The sequence below is a fragment of the Sorghum bicolor genome, chromosome 7, assembly GCF_000003195.3.
Source record: "Sorghum bicolor cultivar BTx623 chromosome 7, Sorghum_bicolor_NCBIv3, whole genome shotgun sequence".
Taxonomy (NCBI): Eukaryota; Viridiplantae; Streptophyta; class Magnoliopsida; order Poales; family Poaceae; genus Sorghum; species Sorghum bicolor.
Genome location: NC_012876.2, coordinates 61,327,562 through 61,347,501, shown reverse-complemented (window position 1 = coordinate 61,347,501; position 19,940 = coordinate 61,327,562). Strand labels below are relative to the sequence as shown.

Here is a 19,940-nt window from a genome sequence, read left to right as displayed (position 1 = left end):
TTATATTGATTACATGTGATAGCTGGAAGTGAGGATTGGGTGTAATCTTTGATTTCTTTTTCCATTTTTGCAGATGTGTGTGGTGGACAAGACATGACCGGATATTATCCACGTGAAACTGACAGGGCAGGATACCATTCCCTTAGAGATAACGACGCAATTGGAGCGTCTTATGATCGTTACTTACGCAATGGGGTACAAATACAAACACAGTTTTCATATTGTACTAGTTTGTTTTTTTTTGCTAGAGTACAGAGTTATTGACTTGCCTTTTATCTGTGTGATAAATTCATAGATGGCCTCCGTCGGTGCCAATGACACTACTAGGGCTGCAGGGATGGGTGCTGGGATGGGTGCTGGGATGGCTGCAGGGATGGGTGCTGGAATGGGTGCAGCGATGGGTGCTGGGATGGCTGGCTATGGTGTTGATGATCGGCGTATGATGGGTGTTGGGATGGGATATGGTGGCAGACCTGAGCCTCCTCTTCCGCCGGATGCATCACCCACTTTGTATATTGAGGGCTTACCTGCAAATTGCACACGACGGGAGGTTTCACGTATCCTTCTCCAAAATCTTATTACTGTTCTTTACTAAACTTATTTTTCTAAATGTGTCTTGCTAGCTTTGAACATTCCATTGAACCCCTTTAAATGTCACATTCTAATGCTAGTTATGCTTTTGTTGAGACTTACGGTGCTATCTTCCTTTTTTTTCTCTTCCTTTACACCTTCATATTGTTCATCTTCTCTAGTTTCTTTCTGTTTATATGCTTCAGTTCTTGTTTAATCTGAATTACTGATTGGTGGTACCTGTCTATGTTGCCACTCTCTTGAATTTTTTTTGTTCCTTAACCATTTGTTTCCTTAGATATATTTCGCCCATTTGTTGGTTTTCGTGAAGTGCGTCTTGTCAACAAAGAGTCCAGACATGTAAGTTAACTATGCTGCACCCTTTGACCCTGTTAGAAATTTTCTGCTCTAGCGATGGATGATGCTTATCTCTCAACCTTTCTGCAGCCTGGTGGAGATCCACATGTGTTGTGTTTTGTTGATTTTGACAACCCTGCTCAGGCTACAATTGCTCTTGAAGCGTTGCAAGGTGAAACTACTTATATTTGTGGATATGGACTGTGTAGTTGGGTTGATTTCCTGATTCGTAGCTTTGGTGACGTTGAGTTTTGCATGTATATGCTTGTTAAATTCTATTATGCATGTCTGCATTTTTCTATTGTTTGTTGTGAAGCTTGTTTTGGAAATTGTAAATACTTGTTCATTCTGCATCTAACTTTATGCGAATTTTGTGACATAGTTTTTAAATTAGTTCACACATTAGTTATAGCAGGAAGCTGGTAGTCAGGTGGGTATTCAGTGGTAAACCCAACTATTATTCAATGCACCCTGGCAGGTGGCAATACAGCTCAGCATTTCCTAACAAGCTAATATTCTTCTCGTGCACTTAATAGAGTCGTGAGTTTTGCGCTTTTGCGCTCTGCTTCATATTGAAGTGCACATTATGCCCTTCCTAATACATTAAATCTAGGAATTGTTACAAGTTGAGAAACTCATGTCCAGAGTGCAGAAACTAGGCGTTCTTAGGTTCTACACTTTGAGCTTGCTTTGTACCAGCATCCCTGCCAATTTATTAAGATTCCCATTAGCATTCTGATCTACTGGATCTAAGATTTGCATTTCCATCTTGATCTACATTGGGGAGTACGCCTTTGGTTGAAGGCAAAATCCTAACTCTTCCTATTCATGTTACGGTCCGATCTCTTGTTCACGCGACGACCTGAGCAATATAAACCATCGCGATTCGTTTTGCAGGTTATAAGTTTGACGAACACGATCGTGACTCAGCCCATTTGCGGCTGCAATTCTCACGCTTTCCTGGTCCAAGGTCAGCTGGCGGGCCTCGCGGTAGGCGTTAAGACGTGCGGACCTCATGGTTGCCGAACCTATCGTTTATGCGAACGATCCAACTACGGCGGGCTAACGCTTCGATATGCGCTGAATTCCGGGGCGGTGGCTTTTTTAGGGTTTGTCAACTCATTTCGTGAATGCGTGAAAGGGATAATGCAATAAGTGATATTCGGCCAAATGTTATTAGATTGCCGTAGAATGTGTAGGGTTGGAACTTTAAGTTATTCGGCATACTGTATCTGCTGCCTTAGTTATTATGATCTACTGTAACTTCATTACCTTGCTTCACATCCGAGACAATTTGAGTTTGCTATCCTGTGGATTTATATCTTTTTTGAAAATGAAAACTAGATGGTGTTAGCCTACCTTAGTAATGTATATTGCCCCATTGGTGTTTCTTGCCCATATACCAAAATTTTGTCTAGTTTAATCTAGGACTAATAGTCTGCCCTTATTTCCCTAAATGAACAAAAATGTGGCTGGCTAGGAACTGTGGTGGAACCCCCTGACACCCCTAGTTAAGCTTGAAAGGTGGTCAGGGGCTACTGCGCCTATTTCCGACTTTATTTTGTATGGCTAAGGTCCTGGTCAAGATCAGCTATGATAAAATGGGTAATAGTTGCTGATTAGAACTTTGATAGTGAACTTTTGAATTTTCTGTTGGCATTAATAAATCTGATTACATTTTTCTGAGTACATTTTTCTGAAAGAAGCAAAGTGTTTTTCCTTAAGTTTGATGTGGTTGTTGTTGTTCCCGTTAGTATGAACTGCTTTGGAGCTTTGGGGGGTATCTGTTTCTGTAGTAATTTGTGAGAAATAACACAATAACTGATAGATTTAATCAATATGCGATGTTAAGGAATGTGATGTTCTGGGATGGAGGTTGGTAGTATTTAGATTTGCATGTGTTTCTAAACTGCAAATAACATGGACTTGCGGTGCTGTATTCTTTGGTGAGGGTATTGTTTGCATATAGTGTACTAATTTATGATGCAGCGATGCCATTCCAATCCTGACTCCATAAGCAGCATCAAAGTAGCTATGCACTGTTCACTCATGCATCTGTACTCAGGTAATGCAAAGTTTAGTTGTGTTCAAATGCATTGAAATGGTCTGCTCAAGAACATGTAATTTTTGGTTTAGTTTAGATCTCTTCGTAAAGATGAATACACCAAATGGTATTATTCATATTCATTCTCATATGGTTATGATATTATATATGCTTATTGCTTCTTAATTGGTGGAATGTTTTACAAATGCTTTACAGGATGTGTTGAAACTGGTTGTGCAATTTATTTACCAAATAGGGGTACGCACGGTCGGTCTTTTGCTTATGTGTTGAGTGCAGTGGTTTACGCATTTGCATTAATGACATAATTTCGGTTTGTGCTAATCTGCCTTTGCTAACCCCTGTCGACCTATCGAAATTGTCTCTTTGCTTTTTGTAATCTATTGAATTCCCTACTTTTGTGCTGGTCAGATGTGTTTTGCACGTTGCTCTTGCTGGTTGGCGATTGCTTCAACGTTTCTGCTTCAGTCTGTATGTGCGTTTGCATGTCCGCCGTGCCACGTTTTTGCTTGTTCCAGTTTATTTATGATAAGCACACAGGTGTTTGCCTGCAGCGTGAATTTTCGTACTAAAAGGTTCACGAGTATTCTTACCGAGTGGTTTCTGAACTGCTGAATTCGGAGTCCTTGGTGTCTGTTTCGACAACAAGCATGCAGCAGCATTCTATAGACGAGACTTCAATTTGTTACATATTTATATAGCTTAACTGCTTAAGTACCCCCATATTCTTTTTTGAGAAATAAGTACCCCCCATGTTTAAATTTGCGCCAAGATAACTCGACCGTAAAAAGCATTCTATAGACGAGACTTCAATTTGTTACAATCATCGCTCTTGGATTTAGCTTGGGCCCAGTGGGGTCCCTTCATATTTCTGACGCTGCGCTCAGTCGCTCACTAGACACTCCCATACAACACGGCCCCAGGTAGCTTGGTTTCAAGCTATGCTATAATTTTCGCACGAGACATTTGAATTTCACTTTTAATAAAGCGCACTAACGGTACCCTGTGCTCATTTGAGTAGTATGAAGAATTGCTTATGTAATTGTTTATACCGTTGGCCTACCATTTTAGATACGCTTTCAATTATGAAGGTGAAGACTGAAGAGTAAATGGGCGATCTCTAATTAGTTCTTGAGTTCTTAGGTCCCTGAACTTCGAAATTGCAGTTTGGGGTCTACGATATATCGCAATGTGTCATCTCAGTCAAATCTTGTTACGTTGATCTGCTAGTACAGAACTATGCAAATTGGCCCTAGTACTTGTTTAGTTTGAATAAGTCCCCTCATAGTCTCTATTTAACTCATCCTCTCTTCCTCCTCTGGTTTGTCTCATCCTCTATTCAACCCCTCCCTCTTCCTCCTTTTTTTTCTCGTCTCGTGTTTGTTTGTGATGCCAAACTCTACCCCCAAATCATTAGCTTGAACCTGTCCATCGCGCTCCAAATTGGGATCCTTAATATATCTCTAACGACCTGCATTCCTGGAGTGGGGTAAATGGTTGTGGGAATTGATTGTGTTGTCGTCGTTTAGGCGCAGGACGAATGGGAAACAGTCGTCGATTACTTGCCTAGATTGCAATTGTAGGTAAACTGTTAAGGTTCAAGCAGCCATTGTCGACGGGACAAAACTTCTACACGGCCCCAGACACAGGTAAGTTGAACTAAAGAACTCTTCTCCAGATAAGCTTTGTTCTTTTGATGTAATGTGACTTGAATGCAGCAAGATAGAATCTCCTGCCCATTTTGGCATCGGGAGGAAAGTTACTTATATGCTTTGAAGCATAGCTGAGGAAAAGGAGGACATTTTAGCATAGGGATGACAGAGGAAGCACGGGTGGGGAATTCTTAGTTGTGATACTAAAATTGAGACTATGGTGGTTTTAGGTTATGAAATAACATGGTTGTTAAAATGCCTTGTTACATGCTAGGCATAGTTGTTCTTGGGATGTTGTTGGCTATGGTGGTGGAGAAGAAATAAATGTTAGGTGTAATGCATTATAAAGAGTACTTCTAATGTAAATGTCAACTAGTTGCAGATGTAATAAGAGTATGCTTATTCAAGCTTAGCTGATTGTACGTTGTCTAATTGCTTCGGTTTAGACTTGATCATGGGTCACCTGATCCGACTTGTCGAAAAAACACTACCCGACCAATGTATCAAACATTCTCCACATAATTTTCCGACCTATTGACCGAAAAAAAATCTCGGCCCAACTTAGAAAAAACTGAAACACAACCCCTCCTAGAAATAGCCTGATCTAACCTATTTGACGTGGTCATAGGGTGGCCACAAGCTAAAAAATTAAGCCGACGTCCTTTTATAGTCTATCCCGATGCGTGTTTATCTAGGTCTACCACTCGAGGGTATGCAGGATTGTAAGCTTGGCTGATAAACCGTAGTAGAAAGTACTGTTGGTAGATTTGTTGTGAGAGAAAAATACTGTTGAATGGTTGACTGATTCAGCTTGTAGTGTAGCTCACAAATCATGGCTGAATTTGGCACTAGTTGTTGATGTTAAATTACCTATATAATATATAAATCCTTTAATAAAAATTTGGTTAATTCTTATCAAATTTTTTGTTACTGGCCTTGTTTAGTTTTCATCCATCCCATCAAATGTTTGGACACATACATAGAGCATTAAATATAGATAAAAAATAAACTAATTATATAGTTTCGTTGGAAATCATGAGACGAATCTTTTAAGCCTAATTAAATCATGATTAGTCTTAAGTGCTACATTAATCCACATGTGCTAATAACAAATTAAATAGGTTTAATAAATTCGTCTCGTAATTTCCAGGCGAATTATGTAATTAGTTTTTTTTATTAATATCTAAATACTTCTTTTAATATTCTATAAAACATCTGATGTGATATCCGAAGGCACCGGACTAGGCCCGTAATTGGGCTGGGCCAGGTCTTCTCCTCACCGGCTCACCCAAACCTTTCTTGGGCGGCAAATCCGAGTGCGCTGACCAAGAACAGGCGGTAGCACCAGGGCACCGTGCCCACGTGGAACAGTCCAGAAGGAGCGGGCCCGCGCGACCCCAGCCGTCCATCACGATCTCGACGGCTACGAAGTGACCATTATTTCCCAATCAGCCCCGTCTCTTTCCCCCACCAACAACCTGCTCTCCATTTCCAATTTCCACGCCGCCGCCAACATGCCTACCTCCGCCGCCGCCTCCGCCACCGCCGCGTGGGCCACCCTATCCTCCGTCAATCCCCGCCGGTCGTCGTCTGCGCTCAGGCTCCCACCGTCCCTCCGCCGGTCCCTTCCCAGCAGACTCTCATCGTCGTCACCCTCGCGCTCTCCGCTCGTGCCGGTCTCCGCCATGGCCTCTCCCGCCGCCGCCGCCTCCGGTGAGACGGCCTCCAGGAAGAAACTCATCATATTCGATGCCGAGGAGGACCTCGCGGCGTCGCTGGCCAAGTACACGGCGGAGTTGTCGGCAAAGTTCGCGGCGGAGAGGGGCGCCTTCACTGTCGTCCTCTCCGGCGGCTCCCTCGTGAAGGCCCTCAGGTTCTGGACCCGTCTCCCACCGCGAAGTTGTTGGTTTCCGGATTGTGTGGGGTGTCTTAGGTCTTGACCTTTGGGTTTCGCAGGAAACTAGCGGAGCCGCCGTACCTGGAGGCGGTGGATTGGAGTAAATGGCATGTGTTCTGGGTGGATGAGAGGGTGGTGCCCAAGGATCACGCGGATAGCAACTACAAGCTCGCCTCAGATGAGTTCCTCTCTAAGGTACTCAGGTGTTTAGTCAAATCCAATTGTTTCGGTTGTGAAAGCTGGAGGAGGGTTTCTGTTGATCTGATACTGTGCAGAAATGGGTTCATGATTTGTTTGGAGTCATGGAGAATGGAAATGTGGAATTATTTTTGGTAGATTATATACATTTTTATCTGCTTGTTTTGTTGGACTGATTACTGTAGCTTCTCATGGTGTTAGTGATATCGGGGTATTTTGACTATGACAAATATTGAGCAAAATGTAGATTTTGGAGACAGTGAGTTGTCTGTCTGGAAGTCTATCAGGGAAAAAAAATATTGGTGACGTTTGATTAATAGTTAATACAGTATGTAGCGCTGTAGGTAGTCTGCATTTTAAAACTAAAAGTACATTTCCCTGTCTGCCGAATGTGCTATGTATGTTTGAATTCAACTTGGCAATGTTCAAAAAAAAAAAAAACAACAACTTGGCGCATGTAGTATGTTTCACACGAAGTTCATTCATTTCTATATTCTCATATATATAACCTGCAGAAACTTTTTATCTTTGTTTTACCCTGCATATAAGTTTCGATCTTTATCTTCCTACAACGCAGGTGCCAATTCCTGCTGACCAAGTTTATGCCATAAATGATGCACTGTCATCCGAGGGTGCTGCAGAGGATTATGAAACTCGTTTAAAGCAACTTGTTAAGGATGGTGTGATTGAAACATCAACAGTGTCCGGGTTCCCCAAGTTCGATCTTATGCTTATGGGGATGGGACCTGATGGCCACATTGCCTCACTCTTCCCTGGCCACCCTGTAGTCAATGAAAACCAGAAGTGGGTCACCTTTGTCAAGGATTCTCCGAAGCCACCACCAGAGAGAATAACCTTCACTTTCCCGGTGATAAATTCGTCAGCGCACATCGCACTTGTGGTCACCGGTGCCGGCAAAGCTGGTGCTGTTCATAAAGCACTTTCGGGAGGGCAAAAGACATCAGATTTGCTGCCTGTTGAGATGGTTTCTCTTCAGGATGGGGAGCTCATTTGGTTCACTGACAAGCCAGCGGTGTCAATGTTGTCAAGCATTTGAAGCCACGATTGTATAAATCTGAAAGTTTCATCTGAAGGAATTCGTACATGTTTGATGGGAATCTATTGGGTTCGGCATGAAACTATGAGGTGTTTATGTGTTTATATAAATTGTGCTGGGGAAATTTGTCTTGGACTCCAGTTTCTACCCAATAATGGTCTTTTATGGTTTTCGATTTGGTTGAGCATACACCGTATCTTGCAAATGTGTGCTTGTAAATGTTATCTAGCACGTGAACTGTGATGTTTTATAATTCTTCTAAGGAACATCAGCTGAAGAGGATTTTTTACTAGTATTTGCACTTGCTAGCACACATCTGTTTCTCTGGGGTTTTAAGCAAAAGATTTTTGGTGTTTAGTAATTTGTACATTGAAATTCATGTATGTATATCTGTATGAAAGGTTAATGTGAATTAATTACTTTTGTGTGGTGAAATAACTGGAACGGCTACTTCTTGTTAGAGTGGCAAGCTGTATGTGAACATCTCCAAGAGACTAGCTAAAATTATATTCTAAATTACAAGATTTAGCCATTGTGTAAAATAAAAAACTCACTCAAAGCATAGAGTTCCACAACAGCCTTTGTATAGGATAGCTAGTGAGGACGACATGCTATATATAACAAGCGAAAGTTTAGGAATAGCAAACTTGCTATTTTAGCAAACCAGATAGCACATCTGTTGGAGTTTAACTTTTGCTTTAAAAATGCAAAAATAGCCTAGACAACATGAATAGCATATCTGTTGGAGTTGCTCTTATTGGAACAGAATTCTAAATCGTATCAACTTAGAGCAACTCCAACAGATATGCTATTCATGTTGTTTAGGCTATTTTTACATTTTTAAAGCAAAAGTTAAACTCCAACAGATGTGCTATCTGGTTTGCTAAAATAGCAAGTTTGCTGTTCCTAAACTTTCGCTTGTCATATATAGCATGTCGTTCTCACTAGCTATCCTATACAAAGACTGTTGTGGAACTCTATGCTTTGAGTGAGTTTTTTATTTTACACAATGGCTAAATCTTGTAATTTATAATATAATTTTAGCTATCTTAGAGATGCTCTTGCACTGTCATAATTTAGCATGTTCATGCGTATGGCAAGTTGCCTAGCTGGCAACGCTCCCACCTGAACACAGATATGCAAGCATGGGATATTGGGATCTCCTGCATTTCCTTCCTGATTCTCTCAATCTCTCGACTCGTATCGTCTGCATCAGGTACCACGTGACAGGTGAAGAAGGCAAGTATTGAAGGGTGCCAAGATACGTGAGGCGGATGCAGATGCATCTGGCATTCCGCGTGTCAGGTTCAGACGCCGCACTTATCGCTGCGTGCCGGCAGAAAACTTCATCAGCAAGTCGTGACCACGAGCCAATTGCCCCGCCGGCGCCGGCAGAGCAGACCCCCCAGGAAACTGGAAAGACTCAGGGGACAATGGAGAGAAATCTACGCGATAATAACCTAATAAACAATCACTCCTGGATTCCCCAAGTTCATGTGACTCGCCACGAGCGATCACATGAACACGAAACAGCCGAGAACATGCCATGCCGGAGGCGTCAGTTATGCCGCAGCCATGTCCGGATGTCTCTTCCTTCGCCGCCCGGTCTCCGGCCTGTCGCACGGCACGGTGGTGGCGCCCCTTCGCCGGCGGCAGGTCACTTTGGCATTGTGTCCTGCCATTGCCAGAGGGTCCGACGGCAGGTCAATGTTTTGAGGCAAAGAATCCGCCGGAAAGACGACACGACACAATGCCAAAAATGGGCGCGGCGACACGGACTCGTCGAATCCTCTTTCAGTCTGACCGTGCTTTTGTGCTCGAAAGTCGAAACGGGGGCGTTCTCGTCTCTGCCGGAGAAACGGCGGCGAGTGCACAGAGCAAAAGAGGGACACGTTTGGTCCATCGATCTCGTGGTGGTGGTGGGTCCAAAGTATAACGTGACAAATTCATGCTGTATGTTCGGGCAGTGCTTTAATGGGCACAAATGCACAAGATCGGGTTAGGTTGACTGTGTCATTGCATAGTACTAGTACAACCAACTCGAATTTATTTACATTTGTATTCCAATTTCGTCAACTCGAGGGTTCCGATCAGCGATCATCATCGACAGTGGGATGGAACGGCTCAGTCCATGAAGCTGTGATGAAGTCTCCGGTCGTCTCGTTGACGTATATATATATATATATATATATATATATATATATATATATATATATATATATATATATATTCTTTTTTTTTTCTTACTGCAATGACCGAGCGCGGATGACGTGGGTTCAGTTGACCATACCATCCCATCCACCGCCTATAGAGACTCCGGGTCTTGTCTAGATTTTTTTTATTTTAATATTGTAGCACTTTTTATTTTTATTTAACAAATATTGTTTAATTATGAAGTAATTAGGTTTAAAAAATTTATCTCACGATTTACAGATAAATTATACAATTAGTTTTTACTTTCATCTATATTTAATGCTTTATACATGTGCTGCAAGATTCGATGTAACGGAGAATCTTGAAACTTTTTGATTTAAATAAGGCCCGGTAAAAAGCTTATTTTCCTGCACCGCATGCGCGAGGTAATTTAGGCCTTGTTTAGTTCACCCTGAAAAACCAAAAAGTTTTCAAGATTCTCCATCACATCGAATCTTATAACACATGCATGAAACATTAAATATAGACGAAAACAAAAACTAATTACACAGTTTAGCTGTAAATTACGAGACGAATCTTCTGATCTTAGTTAGTCCATGATTGAATAATATTTGTCACAAACAAACGAAATTGCTACAGTACCGAAAACTTTTTACTTTTTGGAACTAAACAAGTCCTTAGCAGAAAAAACAAATATTTTGAGCAGGGCGTGATGAAAGACACGAGTACACCACTCGCTGTCTCATCCTGCGAAGAAACCAAGGCCAACTCAAGATATCGACAGATGCCAAATGAAATCTTGCTTTTATCAGTACCAATATATACAAATCTTAAATAATACACAAATATGTTGTGGTTAATAATAGATCACTGCTAGGCCTCGTCGCGTTCAATCGGCTTCGGCTCTAGTTCCTCCGTGCATAAGAGGTCGGTTTTATTTTTATTTTTGAAATGAACTAGAAGAGCCATTATTTTTAACTTCACGAATTCGAGCTCCTCTGCGTATAGTAGTGAGTAAGAGCTTTTCGGAGCCATGTGGGACTTATTACATCTTTCTATCTTTTACTCCCTCGATTAAAAAAGAATAGAAATTTCACTCCTCAAGAAGTTGGACTATGTTTATAAAAGATAAAAGATAATATCAACAAATATATTTCAAAGTTAATTCGGTAATACATATTATGTATAATTTTTTTAATATTCTTTATATTTGTTAAATTTGAAGTTGTTTCACTTCTTGGAAAAAAACGAGATTTTTATTTTGTTTAGCCTTGTTTAGTTCATCCCGAAATTCAAAAAGTTTTCAAGATTCTCCGTCACATCGAATCTTGCGGCACATGCATGAAGCATTAAATATTGACGAAAATAAAAACTAATTACATAGTTTGTCTGTAAATCACGAAAAAAATCTTTTGATCCTAGTTAATTTATGATTGGATAATATTTGTCAAATAAAAACGAAAATGCTACCGTAGCGAAATCCAAATTTTTTCGGAACTAAACAAGGCCACAGTACGCTAGAGTAGAAAAACGACTGATGTAGAAAATTTCTTCTTTCAGAAATGACTGCTGTCATGTAGTTCTGACTACTGAGTAGTTGCGCAGTTTACCCTCACCGCATGTACTCAGACTGACGCGTGGGCTCCAGCTCTCCCTCCCCCACATGGCAGCGTGCGTAGGCGGCCTGTAACCGATGCCTACCGCACCAACTCTTTTAACTCCCTCCCTCTCTAGGGAAGGAGACCAGAATCCCCCGTCGTCGCGCACGCGCAGAGGAGCTCCGCGTCCGCATCGGCCACCACCCGCCCGCCCGCGCCGGCCGCCGGCGGCGTGGATGGGGAAGCTCGCCGCCCTGAAGCGGGAAGCGGTCAGGGTGGACTAGGCGCTCGGTGACTTGTTGCTAGTTTAGGAGCGGTAGGTGGGTGGAGGCGATGCGGGGCGGGGCGATGAAGGCCCTGCGGCGATCCAGCACCTCCTCGGCGCCGTCGCCGAGGGTGCCGTCTTCCCCGCGGTCGTATTCGTGGATCCACCGCAGGTCGCTCCCCGTTACCTCGTCGGCCTTGCCGGCGACGTCCTCTTTGTCTACATCGGCGAATTCGGCCGCGGAGGCTTCGGATTCAGCGCCAGCGTCAGTGGTGGCAGCTTCCTCGTCGCCCTCGCTGGCTCCTTCGTCGCCGAACATGGACCGGTGAGCTATCCTGTGTGGATTCCTCCTGGTGCCGCAAAATGGGTCGCTTCAAAATGGGGAATTTTTGTTGGCTACCGTACCTGTTGACATTTCCTGACGCTGATTCCCTCACTAATTCTCAAAATCATGATATTGCACAGTGGAAGTGGTAGCCATGGCCGAATCTGTTCGGTACTATTATTCTTATAGGATTTGCTTTAGGCTTTTAGATTTTTAAAAAATGCTAACTTGTTTGCTGTTCAAGTGCTCTGAACCAGCTACTAGGTGCTTCTTGTACGCTTTGATCTAGTTAAGCCTTCCTCAGCAGCCCGCAGTACTAGACACAAAGTTCTGTCTCACTGCAGTGCTATTTGTCTGGAATGTGGTTTGGATGTTTGTTCAATTCATTGCAAGAACGAAAGGAGCATTTTACCCTCAGGATGATCCAGTTTTAGTTTTTTTAGGGAAGGGGAGGGGTGTTTGTGTGGGGTGGGGTGTGTGTGTTGGAGGGGGTTCCATCTTAGGATCTTGCTTCATGGCAGTTCCATCTTAGGATCTGTAGCTTTGTCATGAATGACATTTCATAATGTTGGTTAGTGCAAACAGACCTCTAGCTTAGTTGGTTAGGTGGCTCTAGTAGCACTCTTCACGTCCTGGGTTCGACTTCCCGTGGGAGCTAATTTCTGGCTGGGGTTAAAAAAAAATCCCCTCGTCTGTCTCATGCCAAAGCATAGGTCTAGGACTCTAGGACCAGCCCAGGTCCTTGGTCATTCTCACAAGAGCTATGGTGCCGCTGTGTAAGGGTGGACGGCCCAGCCCAGGTCCTTGGTCGTTCTCACAAGGGGGTGCCGCTGTGTAAGGGTGGGGCAGGGGTTCGGGGGTTTTCTCGACCTGCGTGAGGTCTTCCAAAAATCCCCTTGTCTGTCCCATGCCGAAGCATAGGTCTAAGGCCCAGACCAGGTCCGACTCACAAGGGCTACGGTGCCGCTGTGTAAGGGTGGGCGTCCCAGCCCAGGTCCTTGGTCGTTCTCACAAGGGTTATGGTGCCGCTGTGTAAGGGTGGGGCAGGGGTTCGGGGGTTTTCTGACCTGCGTGAGGTCTTCCAAATATCCCCTTGTCTGTCCCATGCCAAAGCATAGGTCTAAGGCCCAGACCAGGTCTGACTCACAAGGGCTATCGTGGCGCTGTGTAAGGGACTAAGGGTGGGCGGTCCGGCCCAGCCTAGGTCCTTGGTCGTTCTCACAAGGGTTACGGTGCCGCTGTGTAAGGTTGGGGGCAGGGGTTCGGGGGTTTTCTCGACCTGCGTGAGAATGTCTTCCCTATCACAGGATGCTCCGCCGGTCGAGTGTTTTTTTTATGATATTGGTTAGTTAACTTGCCATTGATTGCTGAAATCTTGAATTTGATACCTCCAGCTTTTGTGCTAGTAGCTCGCTGAAATGCTACATTTTGGGTCGCATTTATACATTTGTGGTAACCAATAAAGTACTACATTTTAGCTATTAAGGCTAGCATTAAATACATTGTTTGATTTGAGATTGAAAATCTGTAGCTGTGGTCAAGTTGTATCTTTGGTATGCTGCAATAACATAGAACATGGAATCATCAGCCAACTTCAACTTATTATTTCTTCCCACCACATTTCATTCTAGGGGTGGAATTAAATCCCCATGGTCTCGAAGAAAAAGGAAACGAGCGCTTACTTGTCAACACTGGAATCGTCTATTTTCAGCAAACGGGAAGCTTCGTGATGGGGGAAGGAAGTTTCTAAAGAAGGTTCGCAGTGGGGTAAGCATTTTTGTTATGCAGTCTTTCTTTCTATACACAACCACTGACCAATATATGTTGGGATCGTTAGCTATGCACATTTTGTATCCTATTGGATGTTGTGAGACTTTTCCACTTTAATGGTAAACTGAATCACTTATATCAATGTTTCCAGGGGATTGAACCGGGCATAAGGGCTGAAGTATGGCCATTTCTGCTTGGAGTGTAAGATGAATTTCCTATTCTTTTTATGTATTAAATATCACGTGGCAATCATCTTGTTAATTGTTAACATAGTTTGAAGTGGTAAATGAATGTATAGCTCAAGAAGCTAGTCAAACTTGAACATTCGACCAAAATGTTCCTGTGAAATGATATGGTGCATATGTGTTTAAAACCTACAAGTGTGGTCTCATGTGATAATTTCCCCTATGAGTAGAAATATATTACTCCTATAATTTTATGCAAAGTGCGGAAGCACTGGAATTCTTGTGTGTTTGAAGGAGCTGTGCCTAACATCCATACCCTTCTTCAGACCATAGGTCATGAATGCAGTTTGTGGTGCATGGCTGGAGCATCAAAGCTTTGTGAATTGCTCGCAAGGTTGCTGGTTTACCCAGTGTTTGGAGTAGTTTGTTCAGGTCCTGGTCATGTATCTTCCCACCCCTCCTTTTTTTGGTGTGGGTGGGAGTGTGTGTTGTTTGTTTTAGGCAAGTTGGGTTTCTTTCTAAATCCAACTCAGTTTCTACTCTATCTATCTTAATGAAATGACACTATGCTCTCCTATGTCGTTCAAGAAAAAAAATTATGCAAAGTTGAAAATAGTGGGCTATGGAATTTAGTGGTGGCTTGCTCAGACTGCTATGACATGCTATAGCAGCAGTTGGCTACTAAGCCATTTAGTGTTTTGGGAAAACACATGCAATTTATAGGCCAGAACAACCATTATTCCAGCAGAAATTCAAATGATTGCTCACATAACATAAGAGATAAGTAGGTCGAAGATAAGATGTATAACATAAGTATTTGTCCAGCAGCCCTAGACATAAGCAAACACCAACCAGACAATTAAATGGTAGTCGCTTAAGTTCTTAACTTAATAGAACATGTAGAGTCTGTTTGGCACTGCTAAATAAATAGCCAGCTAAGCTGTTTAGTGCTGTTATTGCCTGATATAGCACCGATAGTGGCCATAGCATAGAAAAGAGAGAAAGCGTAGCAGGGAGGGGCTCTAGCTGCTATAGCCTACTGTTTTCAATATGGTGGAAAAATACTTCTACTTGGTTGGTGGCCTAGATTTTTGCACCGCTTTTTTATGACATTCTTTACACAAAATAATCTTTCCATCAGTGTTCTTAAGGCGACGCCTAGGCGTCCAGGTGACCCCAGCACCTTGCAAAATGGTCGCCTAGGCGTCCAGGTGGTGGCGCATTGTCTTGCCTCGCCTTTACGCCTTAAGAACTATGCTTTCCATCATACCCTCATGGCCTCATGCAACATGTTGGCCTTATGATTTTTCTATCCTGTTTCGACATACAAGGCATCTGTCGCCCTCCCCCCCTCCCCCCCCCCCCCCCCCCCCCCCCCCCGTTTAAACTTCATCTACATTTCCCTTTCGTCATTCCTCTGTCTAGTGTCTAGTAACATATTTCATCTCCATGCCTAGACAAAATATGCCTTATGAATAGAATTGGAGGGAGCACTTGTTGAAAAAGCATACCCAAAACCATGAGTTTGTGAAACTTCATTATTTGACAAACACTGCTCAACCTGGATCAGCAGAAATCCAAAACATGCCAAAAGCTAAATGCATTTCCTCTCATAGGTCAACAGTTGTCCAAAAATATCAGCATTAGATTTGCTAAGTGTCATCTGAAATGTGACTGATCAATGTGTCATACTATCAGTGACACGCGTCCCTAGGCTTCACATGGCATCCTAATATTTGACGATACTATACTAATTTTTTCTTCTATTATTTATGGGCCTCCCTAGTGTCATTTTGTGAAGTTGCTGATTTTTCCTAGGCCACGTTTTTGGGCCAATCGATCGAAATCAGAATCATCTGTGCATCTATCTCAGGTAGACTGAAAGCCAAGAAAAGTGCATTATGCTTAAAAAAATATATGCAACTTACAGCAAGAAAAATGTGTTTAATTTGATTGATTGAGGCTTAGCCTTTTGCTATTAGATATCTATCATATGTAATTGCTTCAAGTCGACAGACTGACCAATTTCATATTATATACAGCTATCATTTGAACAGCTCTGAAGAAGACAGGAATACTATCAAGATAAAGAAAAGGTATCACTTTCATAACTCAATTCTTTGTCCATCAGCTTTTGCTTTCTTGATTTAGTTGAATGTCCAGTTTGTATTGAGGATGATTTATCTTTATATTCTAGAATCCAGAGAACTAGAGTAAATAAGTAGATATAACAGCTGTGTGCACCTTTGCTATCAGACATGTTGTGCTTTCCTGTTTTCTGAAGAAAATGCCACAATAACACTAGTATTGTTCACAGTGATGCTTTGTTTATTGATAAAATGAATTGCCTCAACTTCTGGTACAGGAAAGAATATGAAAAACTGAGGCGACAGTGCCACTGTGTTCTGCATTGTAATAGAGGAAATGGCCTGAATGTTATAAATGAGTTCGTGAATGAGGACTTTTCTGATGGGGCTGAAGGTTCAGAGTCACCATATTCAAATGGTGTTAGTAGGAGGGCTTGTGTGATGCCCAAAGAATTGAAATCTTTAGGCAGTAAGGCAGAAGAATCAGAGAGTTCTAACTGGGATGCTGTGGAATGCATAGATGAAGATACAAGTGAGTTAACTTCTGTCGATCCATGTATGGTAGAATCAGAATCTTCTGAATCTGAGTCTTCCTATGAAGAGGACCCTGATAGAACACCCGTCTCTATCAATATGGAAGAGAACTGTGACCCTAAACCAAAATTTGTCCGGACTGCTTCATCTAAGTCAGACATTTTTATTTCAGACAGAACTCCCGAGGATTTTGCCACATGGAAGCGCATTATACGTGTCGATGCTATTCGGGCAAATGCAGAATGGGTTCTATTTGCTCGTAACCAGGCTGAAGTCTCTAAAGAGAAAGCACTGCAGTCTGCAATATCTGTTGGGTTGAAAGATTTTGACCATTTGGAGCCTTACATGATTTATCATGCTGCACGATTAGTTGCACTGCTTGAGGCATATGCACTCTATGATCCAGAGATCGGGTACTGCCAAGGAATGAGTGATCTCTTGTCACCAATAATTGCAGTCATGGAGGAAGATCATGAAGCATTTTGGTGTTTTGTGGGTTTCATGAGGAAAGCCAGACACAACTTTAGGCTTGACGAGGTTGGAATAAGAAGGCAGCTGAAAACCGTCTCACAGATAATCAAGCGCAAGGATTCACACCTCTATAGGCACCTGCAGAAACTTCAGGCCGAAGACTGTTTCTTTCTGTACAGAATGGTGGTGGTTCTCTTCAGGAGGGAGCTCACTTTTGAGCAGACTATGTGTCTGTGGGAGGTTATGTGGGCTGACCAGGCCGCAATTCGAGCTGGGATTGGAAGGTCCACTTGGGCAAGGATAAGGCTTCATGCTCCGCCAACAGACGACTTGCTGCTCTATGCTATTGCAGCCTGTGTCTTGCAGAGGAGGAAGCTGATAATCGAAAAATACAGCAGCATGGATGAAATACTGCGGGAGTGTAATAGCATGGCCGGGCAGCTGGATGTCTGGAAGCTCCTAGATGATGCACACCACTTGGTTGTTGACCTTCATGACAAAATCTGATGCAACGGCCTTCCTCAGTTATGTTCGGTAGAGTATGCAGACATGAACCCTTTTCCGAGGTGTATTTAGTAATATGTTATGTACTGTTCACCACCCGGAATAAAAACCCTTTCTTGGGTATATGTGTAGAGAACCTTGTAGCTTCAAGTGAGGACGAAGTTGTCTTCACTTTGGTTAAGCTGATAAACCATTGGATATCACAGTGGTTTTTATGCAAGCCATCCATAGTCAAACTTGATGGAAAATTTTGTTTTTGCTTCTAATGTCTGTCCTTGGCAGAAACAACATTTTCCATGAAGTCTTTTATAGGAAAAGTTAAGTTCCCAGATTTTGGGTGTAATGTGGAGTAATAATGAAATCAAAGTCTTTACTGTCATTTCACACACCAGTTTCTTTCATCATGAGTTCTATACATGCTTGAGATCCCAGCATCGCATTTTCACACCTGTTCGTGCCTTCCTGGTATATTCTGCAGTATCTGTTTGATATCGCAGCGTGGTAAGGGCATATGCTTGCAGAAATTATGCAAAGCGCAAGAGCATGGCGACGTGCTGCAATTATACGAAGCACAAGAGCATATGCTTTGCAGAAATCATGTATTTCTGGACATGGCAGTGCCACATGCGAGCTGGCTGGATCATGCTAGCTGCACTACCGTTTACTACCAACTCCATCCTGAAAAAGATGCAGCTCTAAGTCTATTCTTAGTAAAATATTTTAAAACTCAAATAATATTGTACAAAAATTATTAATACCACAAGGTGTAGTACAAAAGTATATTTCAAAGGGAATTTAAAAATACATATTTAGTATCATAAATATTGATAATGTTTTAATAAATTTGATCAGAATAGTTTGACCCGGATGTTCTAGATTTTTTTTTTCATGGAGCACTAATGCATGCACAGATGTACTGGCCCAGTGCGACTGTTACGCCACTCCAACAACAGAGTGAACATCTGCGTCCACTTCGTCCTCCTCCGTGGAACATGGAGAGACATGGCGATCAGCATGTAGGATCGATCGTACAGCTCAGGGGACACCTGCACCAGCGTCCAAACTTTTGATGTGATCTTACCTGAAACAATGCTACTAACATGAGGCGACAGCCAGCAGTTGCCCTGGCCCATGGGGCACAACACGTGTTCAATCATTTTCTCCACTTTCCCCACGTCTGATCTGGTGAACTGGTGGTGATTAGAATGCCTCTTCGACTGATAGTAAAACAGTGATGTTCTAGGTGTGCTTACACCTAATTTTCAGCTAGTTAATTTGTAACTAAAAAAGACCATATGCCGTTTATTTGGGTATTAAGGTAACTTAGATGGTTTGGCTCCGTACCTCACACTCGATTTCCTGTTGATAACAAGACACCTATAGTAATCTACTTACTTTTTTTGAGATGTTCATAGAGTTAAGATATGTCCGTGTATCAGTGAGTGTTGGGTACCATAATAAGGGATACCCAAATCAGAGTAACAAAAAACGCGAAGGAACATACTAATCACAATCATCAGGGCCTCGGACGCAAGTTCCGACTCACCCGATCCCTCGGGGCCTCGGACGCAAGTTCCGACTCGCCCGACCCCTCAGGGCCTCGGACACAAGTTCTGACTCGCCCGACCCCTCAGGGCCTCGGACGCAAGTTCCGACTCGCCCGACCCCACAGGGCCTCGGACGCCAGTTCCGACTCGCCCGATCCCGTCGAGGCTCAGGCGCCAGACCCCACTCCACCTGGTCAACAAGACTTCCCCCGACGTGACGGATGCGACGGCCCCCATGACGCGGCGAATTTTTTTTTTATTTTTAGCCCATTTTTGAAACAATTTTCAATTTTGACACGGTTTCGAAAAAATTTTCAAAAGTAGGCCGTTTGGCCCCGCCACCATGCATGGCGGGGCAAAATCACTGCACCCCGCCATGCATGGTGGCGGGGTACACCCTGCCACGTGGCCACTGCATGCTCCTGTGTGCCGACGTGGAACCCGCCACGGATCATGGCGGGGTAGGGAACCCGCCACGGATCATGGCGGGGTGCGACCTGACAAAACGCCCCCCCTCTCGGATTTCAATTGAGTCTCCCGCAGCCCCTCCCCACGCCCGGCCGCCGCGACCCGCGCCCGCACCGCCGCCGCACCTCGCCCCGCGACCCGCCGCGCCCCGTGCCTCGCCGCGCCCCGCGCCCCGCGCCCCGCGCCTCGCCGCGCCCCGCGCCCCGCGCCTGCGGCCCGCCACGCCCCGCGCCCGCCCG

At 43.5% G+C, this 19,940-nt stretch overlaps 3 protein-coding genes across 3 annotated transcripts; all 3 read left to right on the top strand.

The window, feature by feature from the left end:
- On the top strand, positions 42-2,290 carry LOC8060549 (protein MATERNALLY EXPRESSED GENE 5). The gene is made up of 5 exons (XM_002445707.2): positions 42-195; positions 296-557; positions 869-930; positions 1,018-1,099; positions 1,825-2,290. The coding sequence occupies exons 1-5, from the start codon at positions 94-96 to the stop codon at positions 1,926-1,928; spliced, it is 612 nt and encodes a 203-aa protein (XP_002445752.1). The 5' UTR covers positions 42-93; the 3' UTR covers positions 1,929-2,290.
- Positions 6,101-8,106, top strand: LOC8060548 (probable 6-phosphogluconolactonase 3, chloroplastic). Its single transcript, XM_021464241.1, has 3 exons — positions 6,101-6,514; positions 6,598-6,733; positions 7,314-8,106. Exons 1-3 carry the CDS (start codon positions 6,156-6,158, stop codon positions 7,791-7,793), a joined length of 975 nt encoding a protein of 324 aa, XP_021319916.1. The 5' UTR covers positions 6,101-6,155; the 3' UTR covers positions 7,794-8,106.
- Positions 11,680-18,072, top strand: LOC8058629 (GTPase-activating protein gyp7). Its single transcript, XM_002445705.2, has 5 exons — positions 11,680-12,135; positions 13,767-13,902; positions 14,057-14,106; positions 16,133-16,186; positions 16,456-18,072. The coding sequence occupies exons 1-5, from the start codon at positions 11,879-11,881 to the stop codon at positions 17,687-17,689; spliced, it is 1,731 nt and encodes a 576-aa protein (XP_002445750.1). The 5' UTR covers positions 11,680-11,878; the 3' UTR covers positions 17,690-18,072.